This window comes from Solanum tuberosum, unplaced genomic scaffold (assembly GCF_000226075.1).
Source record: "Solanum tuberosum cultivar DM 1-3 516 R44 unplaced genomic scaffold, SolTub_3.0 scf00008, whole genome shotgun sequence".
In the NCBI taxonomy this organism is placed as follows: Eukaryota; Viridiplantae; Streptophyta; class Magnoliopsida; order Solanales; family Solanaceae; genus Solanum; species Solanum tuberosum.
In genome coordinates, this window is record NW_006238934.1 from 3,013,453 (window position 1) to 3,035,114 (window position 21,662).

General features: G+C 31.0%; 4 protein-coding genes across 4 annotated transcripts; 2 read left to right on the forward strand and 2 right to left on the reverse strand.

Annotated features, from left to right (window-relative positions):
* Positions 1 to 533: 533 nt before the first annotated feature.
* LOC102586649 (transcription repressor OFP6-like) lies at positions 534 to 1,231 on the reverse strand. Its single transcript, XM_006339257.2, has one exon. It carries the CDS (start codon positions 1,130 to 1,132, stop codon positions 563 to 565), a length of 570 nt encoding a protein of 189 aa, XP_006339319.1. The 5' UTR covers positions 1,133 to 1,231; the 3' UTR covers positions 534 to 562.
* Positions 1,232 to 4,880: 3,649 nt separating this feature from the next.
* LOC102586992 (putative HVA22-like protein g) lies at positions 4,881 to 6,477 on the forward strand. Its single transcript, XM_006339258.1, has 5 exons — positions 4,881 to 4,912; positions 5,008 to 5,106; positions 5,803 to 5,859; positions 5,946 to 6,225; positions 6,379 to 6,477. Exons 1-5 carry the CDS (start codon positions 4,881 to 4,883, stop codon positions 6,475 to 6,477), a joined length of 567 nt encoding a protein of 188 aa, XP_006339320.1.
* Positions 6,478 to 7,344: 867 nt separating this feature from the next.
* On the forward strand, positions 7,345 to 11,878 carry LOC102583123 (2-Cys peroxiredoxin BAS1, chloroplastic). The gene is made up of 7 exons (XM_006339097.2): positions 7,345 to 7,728; positions 8,647 to 8,721; positions 9,567 to 9,648; positions 9,768 to 9,847; positions 10,992 to 11,117; positions 11,258 to 11,371; positions 11,463 to 11,878. The coding sequence occupies exons 1-7, from the start codon at positions 7,519 to 7,521 to the stop codon at positions 11,577 to 11,579; spliced, it is 804 nt and encodes a 267-aa protein (XP_006339159.1). The 5' UTR covers positions 7,345 to 7,518; the 3' UTR covers positions 11,580 to 11,878.
* Positions 11,879 to 12,645: 767 nt separating this feature from the next.
* On the reverse strand, positions 12,646 to 16,751 carry LOC102587326 (cytokinin riboside 5'-monophosphate phosphoribohydrolase LOG7-like). The gene is made up of 7 exons (XM_006339259.2): positions 16,538 to 16,751; positions 15,300 to 15,397; positions 14,457 to 14,487; positions 14,259 to 14,358; positions 14,088 to 14,158; positions 13,246 to 13,389; positions 12,646 to 12,931 (listed from the first exon to the last, which is right to left on the reverse strand). The coding sequence occupies exons 1-7, from the start codon at positions 16,646 to 16,648 to the stop codon at positions 12,833 to 12,835; spliced, it is 654 nt and encodes a 217-aa protein (XP_006339321.1). The 5' UTR covers positions 16,649 to 16,751; the 3' UTR covers positions 12,646 to 12,832.
* Positions 16,752 to 21,662: the final 4,911 nt, after the last annotated feature.

Below are 21,662 nucleotides of genomic sequence, written 5' to 3' on the forward strand. Positions count from 1 at the left end.
TGTGAAAATAGCATCTTCCTATAAATAAAAAAACCCACCCCTACCTTTTTTTTCTACCTAATTCAAGAAAGCTAAAACAAATTACAAGAAAATAAAATATTCATATATGGAACCCAAAAAATAGTTATGGGTCTCATATCTTCATACTACTCCCTTAATTTTGCTACGTAGCTGCGGAGCTAGAATGTAGAAAGCAGGTTTTCATAAATCATAATAATTTTATATTTGTTTTTAAAAAATTATTTAATATACATAAATTATTAATAATTCAGTAACTTAAAAAAAACTAAAATTCTTAATCATAATTCATAACCTTCAAATTTGATCTCGATCCCTTTCTACCAGGAAAAAATGGTCGAGTCAAAATTTAAAACTTATTAATTAGGCTAAGAATTTTACTCCTTTAGATTACTAAATTCTATATTAATAATTTATATTAAATAAATTTTTTTTAAAATAAATTCAAAATTAAACAAACTTACCAATTTGATTCCTAAATTTCCGCCGCTGAGTCAGTTATATATATATATATATTTATGGGAAAAAAGTGTCAAACACGTGATCACCACCCTCCTCCACCGCCATCATCACCGCCGCTCTCTAAAAACGGCGAGTCAGCTCCGGTGACTCCAGGATTGACGGAGAAAACACAATGCCAGATCTCCGTAAAAGCTCTAACAATAATTCCATGGTAATACGGAGAATTCAGCTGCAAAAAACAATTGAGAAGTTCTCTTAATTCGTCTTTAGAGTAAATCTCCTTTTCCAGTATCATTTGCAGCATTGACTGCCGGAAATCCACGTAAGGATCGTCGGAATCTTTCTCGACGGCGACACTCCCGCCGCCGATTCTACCGAATCCTTGAACAGCTCGTTCGGCGTCGGAGGAGTAGTGTGCCGGAGACGGAGTCGGAGATGGAGAAAAAGTAGTGGCGGTTGTGATCGGAGAATTAGTGGATGAGTAAATTTTGGGGGTTTTGTCGTGGTTGAAGGTGGCGGCGGTGTCGGCGGATTGGTGGCGGCGGGGCTTAGGGTGGAAAATGCTGGAAAATTTGGGCCGGATGCAACTGCTACTGCAGCCCAGTTTTACTGTAACGTTGCGTAAAATAACCCTTTTTTTGGTGGTTGACATTGCAGAATTAGCAAGAAATTTTGCAGAGCTTTTTTATATGAATTTGTTTTTTTAAGGTAAGGTATAATAGTGAATAGTTTCACTGAAATTGGGAAGTGATGGAACATATAAATTCTACATGTCAACTGAAAAAAAACTGCATTAAATAATATTTTTTAGTTAATATAGTTTAGTATAGGCGTATCCAGGATTGCGGTAAGATAGGTGCACAATTACGAAAAATACATCTTAAATATAAATTTAATTGGTTTAACTTTTAGGTTCTTAATATGAACCATTAAACTTTAAAAGTTATAGGTCCAAAATATATAATACTAGTAGTTTTAAATTTTAATGTACACATTTGACTTAATTATATACAAAATTTATAGTGCTAAAATTTTTAGGAATTTTCAATGAAAATTTTTGAAAGATTAAAAGAAAAAAACAAAACAAAAATTAGTTGAAACGCCAAAAATGTAACCGATAACCACTTAGGTGTTACTCAAAAAGACAAGATAGATATAAGATTTAAAATTCTATACTCACTTAGAGAGGTGCACCCAATCATCATCGTATTATTGTATGATACTTTGAACGTGGGTTCACACATCTATATTTAACTAGTTTTAAAAAAATATAACACTTACTATATATGACCTAGAGAAGGGAGCATGGGTTCACATGAACCACGGTACCCCTCTAGATATGCCCCTGTTTAGTGTACTGTAATATAACACGTCCATTATCCTGTTTACTATATGGTTATCAATTAATGCTTTGATAAAGATTCACATGCAATTATTTTGTAAATAATAATCTGATTATATTAAGTACTACTAATAGTTTTTACATGAATGGTGCAGTATACAACTTAAACCTAAAATTAATTTAATTTAGATGACACATATATGATGCATTTATTTACTTAGCAAACAATCTGTGTAAATAATTTTTCTTAGTATTCTCTATTGCTACTCTAATAGCCAAGTTGCCTAATTAAAACTAATTAATAACAACCATATTGGTGACTAATAATGATGACAGCCATGAATATTATGGTCCCTCATTTTTTGTAAGGAAACCTTAATTACTTCCATTAGTTTGAAGTCGACAAATTAAACATAAAGATATTAATAAACTATCTAGTGCTGCCCAAAAGTCATATTCTAAGAAAATAATACACTTATTTATATTTAGTTGTATCATTCCTAAATTAAGGGCCAAAATCGACTTATGGAGTCGATTTTTTAAGATAAATGTCAAATCGATTCACTGTACATAGTAAATTTTATGAACCCAATATATAGGGTCACTTAAAAATTGAAGGATATGTGATAATTGATCATGTCCGTTGGTTTTTGAGATGGGTTTTTTCATTAATATTTAAAATATGTAGCTACTTGGAATTGAATCCAAATATTTTTTATGAACAATTTTATCACTCGACCAAAACATGTTCTTTGATTAAAATATTTTCGTCATTTTTATTTTTACTTTTTAACTATAATTTCGCACTTCAAAAATTGATAAAGAAATAAATTGTCAATCTTTTCTTTTATATCGAGAGAAATACAATCGGGAGGAGCTAATTCAAGAACAGAACTTCTCTCATCATGGAGAGAGACTTCCAACTACATATTACTAAATGTGAAAAATTACATAACACAAAATTGGGTCGAGCTCTCAATTGCTAAACCATTTAAAAGTCTTATGTATTAATTAATGATGTGAAAAATATCTACACAATTATATTACTTTTGAAGTAATGAATGGTACCCACCCTAACCAACATGTGTTGTGATGCACTGGTGGGAGTGTTTCACCCTTAATCAGAGGTCTCGGGTTCGAGCCTTGGGTATGGAGAAAATCTTGTTGGGAGCGCCACCCCGAATAGGCCCTGCAGAGCGTGATCCGAATTTAGTCGGAGCTCCATTGTTGACTCCGGATACCGGTGAGAAACCAGAAAAAAAGAAAGGTACCCACCCTATCATAAATATAACTCCTACTTAACAAGATAAAATAATAATTAACTTGCTATAATAAATCAAAATAAAACTAATAACAATATAGCTTAAATCTAATTACTTAGATAAGCTTTTTTTAAAAAAAAAAAAGTTGAATTTGTACCACCATACAATATGTAGTACGTGAATATTATCCAACAGAGGTCATAAATGCAAAAACAAAAATAGAGCAATAGAAACATATTCAGACGTAGGACATTATTACAATCATGAGAAAGCTGTGTATTCCATAGGCGGTACGTTCAAAAGACATTTAATGTAACTTTAAAAATGCTTATAAAATCGAAATAATAATAATAACTAATATGAAAAGAACTATACAAGTATAATACAAAGAGAAATTAAGAGGAATAGGGTTCTTACTTTAGATTTTGATGTTTTGTATAATGTGAAGTTGTGAATTCAAAGTTATTGTGTAATGTGAATTGAAGGCTAAAGACCAAAGACAGTCAGGGCGGAAGCCGCATATACCGAGAGGGTTCATCGGCGGAAAATATTAGTACTATTTATATATGGTTAAAATTATTTTTTAGGTATGTGTAATAGATACCGAACCCCCTTTCACTAGTTCGTGTGTTTACTTTTCAGATTTTGAACCCCCTTATTAAAAATTCTGGCTCCGCCACTGAAGACAGTAACTAGTAAACTATTGAGATTAATATTTGATAGTAATATTTATGTACGGATAAAGCAGTACTATAATATTAATGAATGAGTTATCAATTTATCCAATAACTTAACATTAAAAAATCAAAACAAAACTGATAACTTGATACTAATTTCTTTTAAAATCATTAAAAACTATTTAACTCAATAATTCAATAGCAATAAATCACTACACTTTTTCCGATTCGATTTTTCACACCTCTACCCATAATTCCCCCAATAATTCTCCTCTGAAACTTCTCTCCACGTCTGTATTTTGATGTTTTTATTTGCTCCAAAAGTCCAAACTCAATTTTCTAAAATAAAAAAAAATTGAAAAAAATGAAGTCAACTGAAAAATTATTTTAATGACGAAAATACCCCTTCCACAAGATAAAGTAACTGTTTTACATATTTAAGACGTTTGTAGAATCCCAAAAAATCTTAACTTCCCTACAATCCTATTCTTGAGGCTAGAATTTTTCAAATTCCTCTCTTTTCTAACTTCTACCTATTCCAAACAGTTGTCACCCTTACTATTTCATTATATCAAAAGTAATTATAAAGAGGTTTGATTGTATACATTATGTAAAAGAAATAGATTTCTTATGTGACTGTATCTCTATCTTATTTAGAAATATATAAATTAATATTTTAAAAAAACTTTTCTATAAATATTTTTGGGTAAACGCACTGGGTATATAACTTTAACTTTTCTCTTCAAATACTCGTATGATTAATTTAAAATTATATTTCATTACACTTACATTTAATATGATATTCTTTTTTTAAAATAATGTTTTAATTATGCTGACCAAAAACACAAGTAGGACTGCTTCTCACGTTTGTCAATAATTATATGTAAACTAATTATTCTAATTTTACGTTTCCTATTAAATTAGTGTCTCTTTTTAAAAAAAAATTAATTTCGGCCTTTTTTTTTCTCTCAAACTATATATTTTGGCAAATATTATGTTTTCATAATTAATTCCTTTTTGATTATTGAAAACTGAACAAAAAATGTTGAAATTTTGTTTAGATGGTTATTAAAAGGGTTTCAATTACTTGATTAAACACAAGGCATTTTGGAGTAAAAGATGTTGGGAAACTTCATTACTAGCGGTTTAATGTACGTTTTTTTTTTTTTTTTGGATTTTGTGATTTTTGTAAAAAAAAAAATTACATATTTATATGATTGAATCATGGTTTTGTGGATTTTTGCAGATTGGTTCTTGGATATGCATATCCTGCTTTTGAATGTTTTAAAACTATTGAGAAGAACAAAGTGGAGATTCATGAACTTAGATTTTGGTGTCAATATTGGTAAAATTTTATTTCTATTGAAAATCCTCTTATTTTTATTATGAAAGTTGATTTGTAATTTCTCTTTGGAGTAGTGGGTTTGAACAATTTAGAACTCGATGTTTGAGAAATTGGACCATAATTGTAGTTACTTATGGCGAGAGTCTATCGAAAATAATTTTTCTAAAGATCTGCATATACTTATTCTCCCTCCTAAATTCTACATGAGGAATTAGAATTACACTGATACGTTGTTGTGTATAATGAGAACAAACATGAAGAATATAATATGTATAACGAAATGGATTAAAGTTATTTACGGTATAAGTACTAGATATAAAAATTTAGTTTAACCTATTATATTAGGGTAGTTTAGTGTTATTTTCTCATGCCATCATAGAGAATTTTCAATTATTACCATATTAGCATGATGTGTTAATGTTTTTCACGCAGTTGGTGTGTAGAACTTGAACTATAATGAGATTCATGACTAGGGGTTTTGAAAGCATTTAATATATCCTTAATAAATGTAACTAAATAGAGGATTGAGTTTGTTGGGATTGGTTAAACAAAGTCAACTATCCTTGAAGTGCATGTCTAATTTTATGTGATATCTCCATCAGTACAGATATCGAATAACTCTGTCCATCAAGACTTTAATTGATGAGAAGAATTTATCTAGTGTCTTCAGTACTAAGAAAAAAATGTTTGTTTCAGGATTATTGTCGCGGCACTGAGAATCTTTGAAAGCTTTGGTGATTTGTTCTTGTCATGGTATGTTAAGTGAAAACTTATCTAGCTACATTTACATTTTTACCAAAAATGATACTACCAATATATTACATTGTTGTTTTTTTTAGGTTACCAATGTATGGTGAGGCAAAATTGGCACTTTTCATCTACTTATGGTATCCAAAAACAAAAGGCACAGCATACATATATGACACTATATTGAAGCCATTTGTTGCAAAGTATGAAACAGAGATTGACAGGAGTTTAATGGAATTTAGAGCCAAGGCATGGGACTTAGCCATTTATTACTGGCAAAATTGTACAGAAATAGGACAAGCAAAGTTCTTGCAAGTGCTTGAGTATATAGCTTCTCAATCTAAAAGAGGAACACAACAACCCAAATCCGAGGTAACGTTTTCTTAACCTGTATTATCAGTTACACACTTAAACTATCTGAACTTGGATATCCTTGTGGAATGCCTAAACAAATGATACTACTAGTCGGTATTAATTCATTTTGATTTCTCTCGTCGATTAATTTCAAATTTTATTCATTTGCAGATAAAAGATGAGACAACACACCGTTCATCTTCACCGGTTGAAGACAAAGATTTTTATGGTGCAAGGGCAAAATTAAGACGTTCCAACAAAGGGGACTAGTTAGCCAAATAGTGGCACAACAACGTAAACGTTTTTGTACAATTGTAAAAACAAATGTGATCAAACTAATTTTTAATGATTTCTTTTCTTTTCCATTTTGTTTAATTTTCTAGTTTTGACAGAATTATATAAGAAATGGAATTCTTTTGGTTATTATATTATAACTAATAAGGTGATTTGGGAGTTTGTAGTGGAGGCCCCTACAATCAACTCTATTTTTTGAATTTACTCTTAGCAATTAAGCAAGACGTTGTCTAATTAGACCGTGAAATACAAATATCTAAGAAAGTTCAATTGTTATATTGTGAGATAATCCATATCGATATAATGAAAGTAAAAGATATATCCACCACAATAACAAAATTAAAAATCCTGAATAATCACTTGTTGTCAAGCAAAGTCTCACGACATCTTCCTTCATTGCCTTTACGTCAGAAAATAACTTATAACTCTTATTACGACCATTTCTCTTTGATTGTCCCCTAATTTCATCATCAAGAAATGTATTCACAACTTTCTACACTACTTTCTCCTAACATAATACTAATTTTTCTGATGTAAATCTACTTGTTGTTAATAGATAGGTAAGTCAAAAGTTATTGACACATTTTATGTAATATTTTTGGGTCACATGATTATGATCCCACTATTTGTCCTATTTTGCTTAAAACTCATGGAATCACCCATAAGAATGGTAATAGATGGATAAGTATTGATTCATCTATAATTAGATATTTTAGATTAGAGTTCTTCTCTGAAATCGTCTTTGTTAGAAAATATTTTATCTTATAATGTGAATTTAGATATAGATATCGAACACCGAATATGAAAACGAAAAAACCCCTCAACCAAAGGCCAAAATCCTTCCACAACATATGAATCAACTTATCCACCAAACCCTACACTCAACAATTTCTCCACCTTTAACACTCCAAATTCAGTAGATAAGGCCAAATTCTTGTGCAGCTACCCTATCTTTATCAGATACCCTTTTCTCTACTGTCCATTCACTACTCATAGAGCCTATTTTCGTTCTTTCCAATGGCTTGCTCTGCTTCTTCTTCAACTGCTCTGCTTTCTTCTACTTCTAGAGCTTCCATTTCCCCCAAATCACACATTTCTCAATCAATTTCTGTTCCTTCTGCTTTTAATGGACTTCGCAATTGTAAGCCCTTTGTTTCTCGTGTAGCTCGTTCAATCTCTACTCGGGTTGCTCAATCAGAACGCCGTCGCTTTGCTGTCTGTGCCTCTGTAAGTTTTTCTTGGACCCCCTTTTTTTTTGCTTGGTTTTATCGCATTTTGAGTTGATTTTCTGAAACTATGAATGTTTTTGGAAAAAGGGTTTACTTTAATTCTGGGGAAAGTTTCTTTCTTTACCCACTTTTTGAAGGAAACGCTTATCAGGAATCTTAGTAGTTCGGTTGGTTAGTTGAGGGTTCGATTCCCCATGTTGTAATTCCGTCACCAATTTCCCCCTTCCCCTGTCCCCTATGTAATTAAAAGAAACACTTGTCTATTCAATTTACCACATCCATTTGTGAAACAATCCTCATTTTCTTATTACTGCATTTGTGTTTTGCACTTGAATTTGGAAGCTCAATGTGGTTAGTTTGAACTTTTATCTATTAATCCTTGCTTTATAGGAGTTTTGAACGGAAGACACCGTGTACATTGGCGTGAGGCTTTCAGGCTTAAGCATTGTTTTTAGCATACTTTATACTTTGAATTGTAAGGCAATGTAAATTGTATTTATGGACTGGTTTGGGATAATGTGAATTAAAACTTATAGGTTCACTTGTATCTAAGTTGGTAATGGTAGAGTGGTAAACCGGAGTTCATATCTAGGATTAACTATTATAGTATGTTGTGTGCTTCATAATAGTGGTTTTAATTAGAACTAATGACCACCCAATGTAAAGGACAAGAAGTATTGGGCATGACTATCAAGTAGATATTAGACTATGTATAAACCGGTCAACTTAGTTTCTGTAGAGAGACCAAAAGTTGCATAAGAAGACCAAGTAAAATAAAAGGAATTTTTTTCTCAAGTTCTCAATCGTCCCAAGAACTTACCTTTTCTTTTTCCTCAAGATTCTCTGTGGTGCTTGTGCTTCTTTTTAGATCAGGATTCAGCTATCTAATGTTGTTTCATGTATGTTTAATATATAGAGTGAACTCCCTCTTGTTGGAAATCAAGCACCAGACTTTGAGGCTGAAGCTGTTTTTGATCAAGAATTCATCAAGGTAATATATTTGTGTTATTAGTACTTACCTGTTATTGAAGAAAAATGCTTAATTGCATTCAAAAAGTGTGCTTAGTTTTAGATTTCAAAACATGAATAATATATTTATCTTTCTGTATAAAGATTTAACTTATGACTCATAACAATAAAATCATAATATTTGATATTATCACTCATTAACAACTTGGTTTGTATTGTTTTCCCCTTCCCAGTTTTGTTTTAATTTTCATTAATATTATAAGAATAACAGATTTATGGTTAAAAGGTGAAAGGTCCTGCATGAAATATGAATATGTTCAAATAATAGTAGTTTCGTCTCTTTTCCTACTATTTTATTCGGCTCACTAGTTGCTATGTTCTAGAGTTTTGTTGCAAGAATGCAGAGTAAGGGATGTCAACGTAATATTTAAAACCACATAGGAGGTTAGTGTTGCAAGCCTAAGTATCCAGTGAGGTGTTCCTCTAATAAGCCAAAAAAATAAACATTCGGCAATCAATCAAATCTCAATTCTAAAATACTCTGTGTCAGCTAAGTTGCACTACCTTGTCGGCTAAGAATAACCACTATTGGTAAAATAGAAATCTTGAGGGAGTGTACATTGTTGGCTAACCCATCTGGTTGCAGTTGGTGATGGAAATGAGGACATAGTAAGAACAGAGTGTAGTACCACCTCAATAAGCAACGTTTCCTACTCATCTTAAGTTATATGAAGTTTGAGATAATATGGCTTAGGTTCTTACTTTCACTTCCGGACCCGTTTAGGAACTATTTGACATTTGCACATTTAATTGAATTTTATGGATTGTATCTGCTGTTTGCAATTACAATACTCCTTTTTTATCCAGGTTAAATTGTCCGAGTACATTGGGAAGAAATACGTGATTCTCTTTTTCTACCCACTAGACTTCACATTTGTTTGCCCTACAGGTTGGTTTGTCCCTGAAATTTCTCTGCTGCCAATTTCAGATTATTCTCATTAGTTTTCCCTAACTATTTAGGTTGCGAAATGTGTTGTTTTAATGTAATATCTTTTTCTGTTACTGTAGAGATCACTGCTTTCAGTGACCGTTATGAAGAATTTGAAAAGGTGAACACAGAAGTATTGGGTGTTTCTGTAGACAGTGTGGTAAGTATTCTTTCCTTCAAATTTCTATTATGAAGTTATAAATTCATCAACTTGTATGTTTATGCTCAGTTCTTTCAGTTTGTGCACTTCATATGCTTACTAGTATAATGTGATAGTTTAATTGTTATTTCTTCAATTTTCCTATAAAAGGGTTAGTTTTACCTAATTGGTTTGTAAGATCCTTTAGATGCACGTATTCCACTGGGGGGGACGATTTGGGCGTGGACATAAGGGTTTTGTGATGTTGCATTTGTGCTGCTAACTAGTATGCCTTCTTCATTTGTTTGCAACTCTGTGTATCTTTGTGATGTAAGGCTTTAAGCAGAAGCCTTTAATATCTAGTTTATCTGTATAGACATGACTTGACTCACATGAGCAAGGGTTCCTCATCACTTTTTCTTTCGCTTTACATGGATGAGAGGGTGGGTTTAGGTTAGGCAGGGGTGGATCAAGGAAATGTTAAAACAAAATTTGTTACTTTGAGAAAGATATAGTGATATTTGGTGAAAGAATCTCTTTTCCGGATATAAAGGAAGAATTTTTTCCTTTAAAAGAAGAAAACTATTAAGTAATAATTGGCAAACAGTTCAATTTAACTCATAATTTGTTAGTGACATAATATTTGATTTAAGTAGGGACGCACCGAGCCAGGTTTGTAGTTTTACTCTTCGGATTCAAGCTTTGTTTGGCTCAATTCCTTGAAGTTTGGATTAGTTTACCCGGAGAGGAGTCATGTATGCTTGGTTAGAAAAACCCTTGGCCAAGCACGACCATTGCTCAGAGTGGAACCCTTGACTGCTGCTTGTTGGGTTCAACTTTCTAACATCTTAATCTTTAGACTGAAGGGATGTTATTGCGGAGTGGTTGAATTTTCTTTAACCTTTTCCATTTCTTCTGCGGCAGTCACTTAAATAGCTTATGACTTATGAGAAACTCTTGTACAATGAAATTTATATACACTCCAAAGAGATGTTTGACAAGAAATAGTGTGAAGGTTCTTTTCGGAGTAGATGATAATATTGTGGTGCCTCGGTTATGGACTTATTTGCAATTATTCAATCGTAATATCCAATGATTTTTGTCTCTAGTCTCTTGAGTACCTGTTTGATCTTTTATTATTGATTTCATGCTGTTGCTTTTGCAGTTCTCCCACCTTGCATGGGTTCAAACTGAGAGAAAGTCTGGTGGTCTAGGTGATCTGAATTATCCATTAATTTCTGACGTAACCAAGTCAATTTCAAAATCATACAATGTACTGATCCCTGATCAGGTATGTCATTCCGAGTGTCTCATAATTGGTTCGATCTCCCCAAAATGGGAGGAAATAATGTGCTTCATTTGAGATCATGTTTACACATTCTGGTGCTAAATGAAATCAGCTTCCTACGATTTTTCTTGGTGTTTTTTCAGGGGATTGCATTGAGAGGACTTTTCATCATTGACAAGGAAGGAGTTATTCAACATTCAACCATTAACAATCTTGGAATTGGTAGAAGCGTCGATGAAACATTGAGAACTCTTCAGGTATAAATCGACCATTGTATTTAGGCTTTTGCTCGTACACATTTCAGCCTCGTATGATTTGCTTATAATTGCTTTGGGTGCGGAAAAACAGGCGTTGCAATACGTTCAGGAGAACCCAGACGAGGTGTGCCCAGCCGGATGGAAGCCCGGGGAGAAATCCATGAAGCCTGACCCCAAGGGCAGCAAAGAGTACTTTGCATCCATATAAGGAGATAAATTAGATTGCTTTTTATCTAATTTGTTGTTTACAGAAGCTGGAGAGAACACTTTTCTGCAACATTTTTTTAAGGTATTGGTTGAGTTTTGGCATTTTTTTGAGAATAAATATGTACACTCATGTACTCTGCCTAATGTCACAATCCAAGCTTTACTTTGGCCCAACAGATCTCGCAGATTTGTCCCTTGGGCCACGCTATTATCAAATCAAAAGTGCATGTATCATGTGAATCTATGATATGCCTTGTAAAGCGTGTACCATATGAATATATGATATTTCTTTTCAATGTGCATTTCTCGAACAAAGATGATTATAACCTTGAGTCATCAACAAGAATAGTCTAACTATACTTTCTATGTCATCTGCTCATAGCGAAAACAATGCTACTACTCCTCTAGGGGACGAACACGATAGATGTTATATCACATGGCAACTTATTTTATGATAATCTTAGTTATTAGATGTAATCGTCTATACATCTCTAATACATAGTTATACTATAACGAACATAATTCAATTACGACTTGGTCTAGAACCACATGTTATAAAAAATATTTTTATGAGAATAATTAATAGGATTAAAAAGATCCTTCGATTGATTAGATCATATTTCTATTGAACGATTCCAAATATGTTGGAGTCAACTATTTTTCATTGAAATGGCTTGCATCCAATAATTTTGTATTAATCAAAGATAATTAAGAATTGATCATATAGCCACCAAACAATTATAATGTAACAATAATTATAATTTCATACTAAACTAATTATGAAACATCCTATTTCTTTGTTGAAATAGATTTTATTTGTCTGTTTTGTAATCTAAGTTGATCAAACTCCATATAATGGACCTCAAGATACATTCTGAGTATCTAATAAAAGCTCTCAGTATGTATTTATAAATAATAAAAATCATTAATGATTCAATCAGGCATTGCTCATCGTAACAACAAAAGAAAAATAAATATACCAAGGTATAAGTTCAGATATTCAACCATCGAAGCAACTAAAACATAATATATTACTTGGTAAACATACACAAAAGCATAATGCCTTGAACAAAATGAACCTTCATCAGACCCACAAAAACTTATATATTCTTTAAAGCATAATGCCCTAAGCTATATGGACATCCACAATTCCACAAAAACTGATGCTATATTTTTTTTCCCCCTTCCATACTTGTATACTGAAATTTCTAAATCCCAAAACCATATACTATAATATAAAAGAGACATTTTTTTTTATATAGGAACACTGGATTCAGGTGTATAATTGTATCTTTGAATTTCATCCTCCCATATCAACTTCGATATTATTTCATCCTTTTCTGGAACATGTTCCTGTAACAAAACGAAAAAAAAGAATCAACAAAAGTATATGGTCCCATGGAATACACTAGGTATGTTGTTGTTGTCGTTTAATCAAAGATACGATATTAAATATTAAGAGAAGTTTCTATGATCATGTTACCAATAAAATATTGCAAGTTAGTGGTTCAAGTTGAACTATACAATGAAGCTAAACTAGTTTTATATTTGTTACATTGACAAAATCAAATAAAGAAATAAGGATGCTACACAACTTGAACTTTAAATGTTTTTTTAACTAAATAAAACTATATAGTATGAAGAAAAGTGAGTATAAATATGCATACCTCAAGTTCTCTGATCAACTCTTTGGCTGTTGGAGCAGACACGATTATACGACGTGCAATTGGAGAGATAAAGCCTTCATCAACAGCCTTATCGATGAAAGACAACAACGAATTATAGTAACCCTCAACATTCAATAGCCCCACCTGCATCATTAGATTATATTAATATCAACGATGAAACGGTCTACATTACAGACAAAAAGAATCATTATTCTAATGCTTAAGAACCACTTTCTTGCCATTCAAACAGGATTGTGAAGAAGGACAATGATTAGGACGTGCAAATCTTTTGTATAATCTTTCCATGTGAACAAAAACTAATAAGGACCACGTGCTTCGATACCCCTTTCTGTTTCATTGTATATATTGTTGACTTGAATGCAGAATCCCAGCAGGAATAGTTCTTTAGAAGGACACTTTAAAATAAGCCATGTCGTAAAAAAGGCAACACAAGTCGAAATCAGTTAGAAAGGGCAAAATGGTGGTGCGACAACATTTTTGAAGAGTTCAAGCAACATTTTTTACTAGACGAGTGTTGTTGCAAAACAAAAGTCACCTATAGGTTTTCGGAGAGTGATGACATCAAGTCAAAAGGTTAAACATTCAAGCAATGACTATCTTCACCAGAAAGAATACATCAACTCATTGATTTCTTTGCATTCCAAGGGAACACATTTTGTGTCAAACTTTGCAGTCATTAAATACTAATTTATCGTACTTTTTACTTGAGTACACACTTAATCATAGGTGCTTCCATTGGAATGTTTCATTTGGACTATAAATTAGTCAAGACCTACTAAATGTAATGTAAAGTAATCTGAACAAAAATGTAGAATGCTTACTGGTTTCTGATGGATTCCAAGCTGAGCCCATGTGATGACTTCGAGAAGTTCTTCAAGAGTACCATAGCCACCTAGAAAATAAAGCACAACGACGATTGATTAATAAAGTATACAACACGAACACTGCAGCTACAACAAATCAGGGGAAAAGAACAAATTTTGATGATGTACCAGGGAGGGCAATGAAAGCGTCAGCTTGCCGGGCCATTTCAGCTTTCCTTTGATGCATACCGGACACTTCTCTCAATTCTCCAATAGTTTCTCCAGTTAACTGTTACAACATTCAGTGCCATATAATAAATTTAGCATATGCTTATACATGAAATTAACTCTGTAGAAAACAATTTCAAAGTTTGTAGTGAATAGTACCTCTCTAGGCATGAGAGTCTTCGGAATCACCCTGCAATAGAAAACCCAGAATTAAAAAACAGCAAAACTGATAAAATGTATAGTAGCACACTAATAACCGTTTAGTGTTGTTAGTGTTGATCGGACACTCCAAAAATATTGCTGCACTAGTGTTGGATCCTCCAAAAATGCATTACTTTTGGAGAATCCGACATGCACCCATCAGCATTTCTGAAGAGTCCAAGCAACATATGTGCTCAATACTAAATTTCTATTTACATGTATAGTAATTATTTGTTTGTTCAGAAAATGACCCATTGAGTGTGTCAAAAAGAGAGATGTACAGACAACAACAGTAAATAAAAAAAACATTTGATCCCATGATGTCTGCCTTTAGGTAGTCCTCATGAAAGCCATTTCATTGAGAACTGAGATACTTTCAAGGTTTAAAGATCTTAACTTTAAAACACTACAGATAAATGAAAACAACCTAACACGGTATGTTGCTCGGACTTGTCAAAAATGTCTTGACAGTTACATGTCGAATCCTCCGTAAACAGTACATTCTTGGAGGATCCGACACAGGAGCGAAAATAGTCCAAGCAATATGCTAGAACAGGCCCATTGGATGGAATAGTTTATAGAATTCATTTACAGCCCTTAATGTATGTTTATAGAAGTTAAACTCAATGACAAAATAACTATAGCAGAAGCTAGTCCCTCCGCTTCAATTTGTTTGCCTTACTTTTCTAGTTTTCATTTAGCTTAAGACCTCAAAGATTCAAATTTATCTTTACTTTCCTATATACCGCGTCAAGTCAAACCCAAACAAACAAATTAAAACGTAGAAAGCAAAACGCTTACCCTAGAACATGGCGCCCGCCATCATGAACAGCCTGAGAAACAAGTCCCATCAACCCCACACTTCCACCTCCATACACTAAATCAATCCTCCTCTCCACCTTCATCAACACACATCAAAATCATTAACAAAACTATCATCAGGTATCCAAGAAAATAAACTACTACTCTATGTTGCTCGGACTCTTCGAAAAAGTCATCAGGTGCGTGTCGGATCCTTCAAAAATAGTGCATTTTTGGATGATCGACACGGGTGCAACAACATTTTTGGAGAGTTCGAGCAACTTAGCTACTACTCCTCAATTTCTCCAAAACTTAACATATTAGCAAAACATGCAATCATTAACAAGAAGAAATAAACATTATTATACTCTATATAAAATCCATGTTATAGAGACGTGCCAGAGAGTGGTATTTTTAACATTTTTTTATGCATGTGCATATATTCATAAGGACTAATCAAAATTTAAACACAGTTGCAAAATGTCATGATAACAAGGTGGCACGTTCTGTTCCCTATGAAAAAACATGAAAAAAAATTCCAAGACCTGAAATTTTTACAAAGTTTAATTAAATCATGCAAGAACACTGCTCAACTAATTACAGGCAGGCTACAGCTAGCAAAAAATTTTTTTTTTTTAAACACACAAAAATACCATTCTTTACTTCTCTTACTCATGCCAAACATAAGGATTTTTCTTCTTATTTTCCATCACAATCATATACCAAACTTGAAAAAGTTTGGTTCTTTGAGCAAAGTAAATGTTAAAATCATCTAAACAAGAAAAAAGAATAGTACCAAAATGAAAAATAACTTAAAAATGGGTTCTTGATTTTAGTTTTCTTATGAACATTATAAAGATCTTATGTTAAGAAGTTGGACACATACACCACCAAATGATATGGTGTAGACCTCAAGCAGAGTTATCGGATTTCGAGCCCTAAACATGAAAAAATCTTTCGTAAAGAGCACTTTTACCCCAAATGGGGTCACTTACGAATTCAGAATAATCGAACTCTAATATAGCTACCTAACAAGTGAGAAAAAAAAACATAAAAACTGAAAAGATACATAAAAGGGGATTCAAAAAAATCATATTTTTCAATGAAAAGTACAAACTTTTTGCCTTCTCATGGAAACAAGCTTAAAAATCATATCTTTTTTCATAAAAAGCACCAAACTTTCTGATTCTTGAAAATAAAACATGAAAAAAAAAAACAAAGGGGTTTAAAACAGTTACCAGCTCTTTGCCTAAATTAATAGCAGCTTCTTGATAACTAGTTTTTTTCCCAGAACTGCTACCACAAAACACACAAATTCTATTAAACTTTGAACTTTCAACTTTCTCCATTTTTTTTTGTTATAATCTAAACTAAGTTTTACCAAATGAGACCAAAAGGGAAGGATGGAAGAAAAAAAAAGGGAATGAGAAGAGGAAGAAGTTGCAACTTCACTTTTTGGCATTTACATGAAAATATGACTACTTTATTTATAGACCCTTTGGTTAGCTATTAGGGGGTAATTTTAAAAAAAAAGATTTGCTAATTTTTATTTAATGATTTTAAATTACATACCATAATGACAAAATTAAATATAATTCTAAAAATGGACTCTGAAAAAGATGTCGACACCTCAGTCTTCATCTTACTTTTATTAGTAGAAAAAAATAGAAAAATTGTTTCTGATTAATTTCGTATTTCTAATTAATTTTTATTTAATGAATTTATATTACATACCATAACAATAAATTAAATATTGTTCTATAAATGGAGTCTTAGAAAAGATACGATGCCTCAGCATTTTCTCACTATTATGGGTAGAAAATTGTTTCTGATTAATTCACATATCTTTGATTTTTTTTTATTTGTATTTATGTTGATAATTTGAACAAGGTCATACACAAGTTTATTTCATATTTTTCTATTTAAAATCTTTTTAATCCGTTAAAAAAGAATTATATTTTTACTTTTTAATAATTATTTAATTTAACTTTTTCCACAGATATTTTTTATCATAAAACTAAAAAGCAATTTCATACCTTTTATATTTCTTTAGTTTAGAACTATAAAATTTTGAAAATATTACTATACTTTATACTTTAATATTTAATAGTAATAAATTTAAATCAGATAAATAAATTAAAACGAAAAGTATTAGGTACCTAAGCATAAAAAGGTTGTTTAGAAGTATGTCTATGTTGATGGAATCTATTAGGATATTCTTTTTGTCTTTATCTTAACCTTCTTAACCAAGCAATTGACCATTTTAAACATTTTAAAATATACAGGATAATCTCCATTTTTATTAACTTTAATGAGAAAAATATTTTATGAACCATAATCTTTTTCCCCCTTTCTTAGTTGATCTTCTTTTAATTAAATTTAAGACTAAAGATTTGACCTTCTAGATATCAAAATACATGTGTGCCCATCAAAAAGATCCAAAAATTATCTTAGAATGTTAGTTATAATGTGAAAATCAAAACCGGATTCAAAAATTAATAAAATACGTTAATAATTAGAAATATTTACATATATTCAATTGATTTATTAATACATATATTAAAGTTTAAGAAAAACTATTAAATGTACATGAAATTATCTTAGAATGTTAATTATAATGTGAAAATCAAAACCGGATTCAAAAATTAATAAAATACGTTAATAATTAGAAATATTTACATATATTCAATTGATTTATTAATACATATATTAAAGTTTAAGAAAAACTATTAAATGTACATGAAATTATCTTAGAATGTTAATTATAATGTGAAAATCAAAACCGGATTCAAAAATTAATAAAATACGTTAATAATTAGAAATATTTACATATATTCAATTGATTTATTAATACATATATTAAAGTTTAAGAAAAACTATTAAATGTACATGAATCTACCTTTATTGAAACTAAATATTTTATCGAAATATATAATTATTTTCTTTATACAAACATTAATGGGCTACTTTATAAACTCATAATTTGTCTTATGACGTTACCACTTAGGTAGCTGGTTCTTTCTTTAAATTGCCCATTTTAACATGCTGATTTAGATAAACAAAATATATATTAGTGAAGAGTTTACTACATACAACTAGTATTAGAAATAATTAGCACTTAATAAGCATAATTTTAATTATTTAATCTTTTTTATTTTCTAATTAGCATGCAGCTCACATGTGAACCATATACGGCCGCGTCAATTGCTTAATCTTGTTGGATTATAAAACTAATTCATTCAACATTATTTAATTATTTTTATTGATTCCTCTTTTAATTTGGTAAATTATAGGGTAGTTTGGTGTAATAATAATTAAAAAAAAGGTTTGGTATAATAAAAGGTCACGCATTTAAATTTTTAAATATGAAGTTGCTTTTAATAAAGGGAAAAATGACAAATATAATTCCGAACTATCGTAAATGGTATGCAGATGCCCTCCGTCATACTGTTGGGACATTGGTGCCCCCTGCCGTCAAAAAACTAGAGCATATATGCCCTTCACTCTAACGGGAGACTAAATAGGGACACGTGGCGCAATCTTATCCGTCGATCTGATATTTAATAAATGTCAGATCAATGGATAAGATTATGATCGATGTATGTCCGTTAGTATAAAGGGTATATTTGCTCTAGTTTTTAGACGACAAGGGTACCAATGTCCCAAAAGTTTGACGGAGGGTATCTGCATACTATTTACGATAATTCGGGGTATATTTTGTCTTTTTCCCTTTAATAATTTTTTTTTTATCATAATTAAATATCAAAATTTCTAATACAAATCCGAATTAATCTAACGCTCACAATGGATATTTAAGGTAAAAGGAGTCGTTTTCTCATGAGTCTCAAATATAGAGCGAAATAAGATAAAAAGTTTAAAATTATATTTTATTTGATAAGTTTAGAATAAATTTATAGTTCAACCAAATAAATATAATTTTGAATCCGATATATTAAACTACCTTATTTCATTCAATTTGATATTTTATTTCATATCTTATAGGATATTAGTCCTCGCCTCCTTGAATTATAATTCTAGAACTATATATAACCTTGGTGTTATAACTTTGTTTCATGAACCAAATGATCGCTTAGAGTGTGTCTGGCATCAATTTGTTTTTAATTATCTCATGTTTAGTTGATCTATAAGTTTTTTAAAATATTTTTCACTAGAAAAACAAATTCTTTAAAAATAAGTTTCATTGTTTCCGTCCTACTTTCTAGAACAATCTCTTGATCATCTCATTTCGGTAACCTCGAACCCCGCTTACCCGTCAAATATGAAAAATAAGTTAATAATATTTTATTTATTTTTAAGAAAATACATTTTAGAATTATAATATAATTTTGAGTCCTATCTATTAGATCTAATTTCATTCAACTTGATATTATTTTATTTCGTCTCTCATATATGGGATACTAGTCATAGCCTCCGAGGATTATAATTCTAGAATTATATATAATCTCGGAGTAACTTTGTTTCATAAACCAAATGATCCCTAAGAGTATGTTTGGTATTCAAAATTCATCAATTATTGCATGTTTGGTAGATCAAAAAAAAATTAAAATATATTCTCTAGTAAAATAAGTTCATCGTCCCTGTCCTACTTTCTATCCTAATCTCTCGATCATCTCATCTCATCTCAATCACCTTTAACCCCATTTACTCGTCAAATATGAAAAAATATAAGTTAAAAAAAAATATGAAAATATTTTGGTACCAAAATTACGCTTAAATGTAAGTTGGTAGTTGATGTATTTAGAAGTGACAATATAGGCAATGATTGTGTTTTGTGATTGACACACACACCTTCTTTCTTCTTCTTTTTATTTGCATTGAAAAGAGCAAGAAATTACTGCACCATCTTCCTTCTCATTCACATAATAACCCACAAAATAAGGGAGACGTGAAAGTTCACAATTATTACAATTACCTTCCCCACATTTCACCCACCAATCACTCCCCTCCACTCCTTCATCTCTTGGTTAATACGCAGGATAGAATACGTAAGGATATTTCATATAAAGTATTTTCTCCGTTTCTATTTAATTATTATTATTTTAGATTTCACATTCTTTAAGAAATTAGGTGAAATTGTTATTGTACTCTTATTTAATATTTTGTTAAAGTCAAGTTTTCAATAAATAAACAGATTAGTTAAGTTGATCAATGAACATGAACAAATTACTTAGTTTTTTTGTATTGGTCAAATATAAGTATATTTTCAAGGCTAATAAAATAGAAAGAGTAGTGTCATTTATGCATTAATTTTGTGAAATGATAACATCTATTTTTAATAAAGACGATATGTAATTACGAACGAAAGTACTCATCATATAAAGAATTCTTTTGAATACTGAATCCTTATTTATATTTCAATATATAACGTCTATTTATTAAATATCTTCACTCTATTGAAATGTTCTTAAACTATTACTATTAAAAATTATAGAAAAATTGTTATCTTACTAGTAAATGAACGAAAGAAATATTGGACCATAAAGAAGTATCACTCGTTCAAATATAAGATTCTATAATTTGATTCTTAGAATTAAATGAGTCTTCAATGGTCATAATTTATTTATCTTTTAAAAAAAAGTATCATAGAGATATAAATAAACGCAAGGAATATTGATTACTATATATTACTATTATTTATTGAAAATAAGGTAAAGATAGTGTTCCAACGTATAATAAATTTAATGGGTCAAAATCCATGGGAAACCCGCGGGAGAAGTTGCCGGTAAAGTAATCAGAATTTGAAATTTACCAATTTAAAAATATAATTATTTCTAGTTACTTCTTAATAAATAGGAAAAATAGTCTGAAAAATACTTTAACTTTAGTCGAAATTGCTGTTACGATATCAAACTTTATGGAGGACCTTTTACCCTCCTGAACTATTTTATAGTGTATTTTAAAGGTATATATGTGCTCACGTGGACACATTATGATTTATAATTATGCAATATTTTTTATGTCCACGTGGACACATATATATTTTAAAATACACTATTAAATAGTGCAGGGGTGAAAGGTCATTTCCAAAGTTTGGTATCGTAACAACAATTTCGATCAAAATTCGAATATATTTCAGACTCTTTTCCTTAATAAATACTACTCCCTCCGTTTCACGAAGAATGACCTCCTTTCCTTTTTAGTCAGTTTCAAAAAGAATTACCTATTTCCTTTTTTGGTAACATTTTACTTTTTGCTTTCCACGTGGCATGTTTAAGACCACAAGATTAAGGGCAATTTTATACATTTGACATGACTTTAATTTAGGACCACAAGATTCAAAAGTCTTCTTTATTTACTTAAACTCCGTGCCAAGTCAAACCAGGTCATTCTTTGTGAAACGGA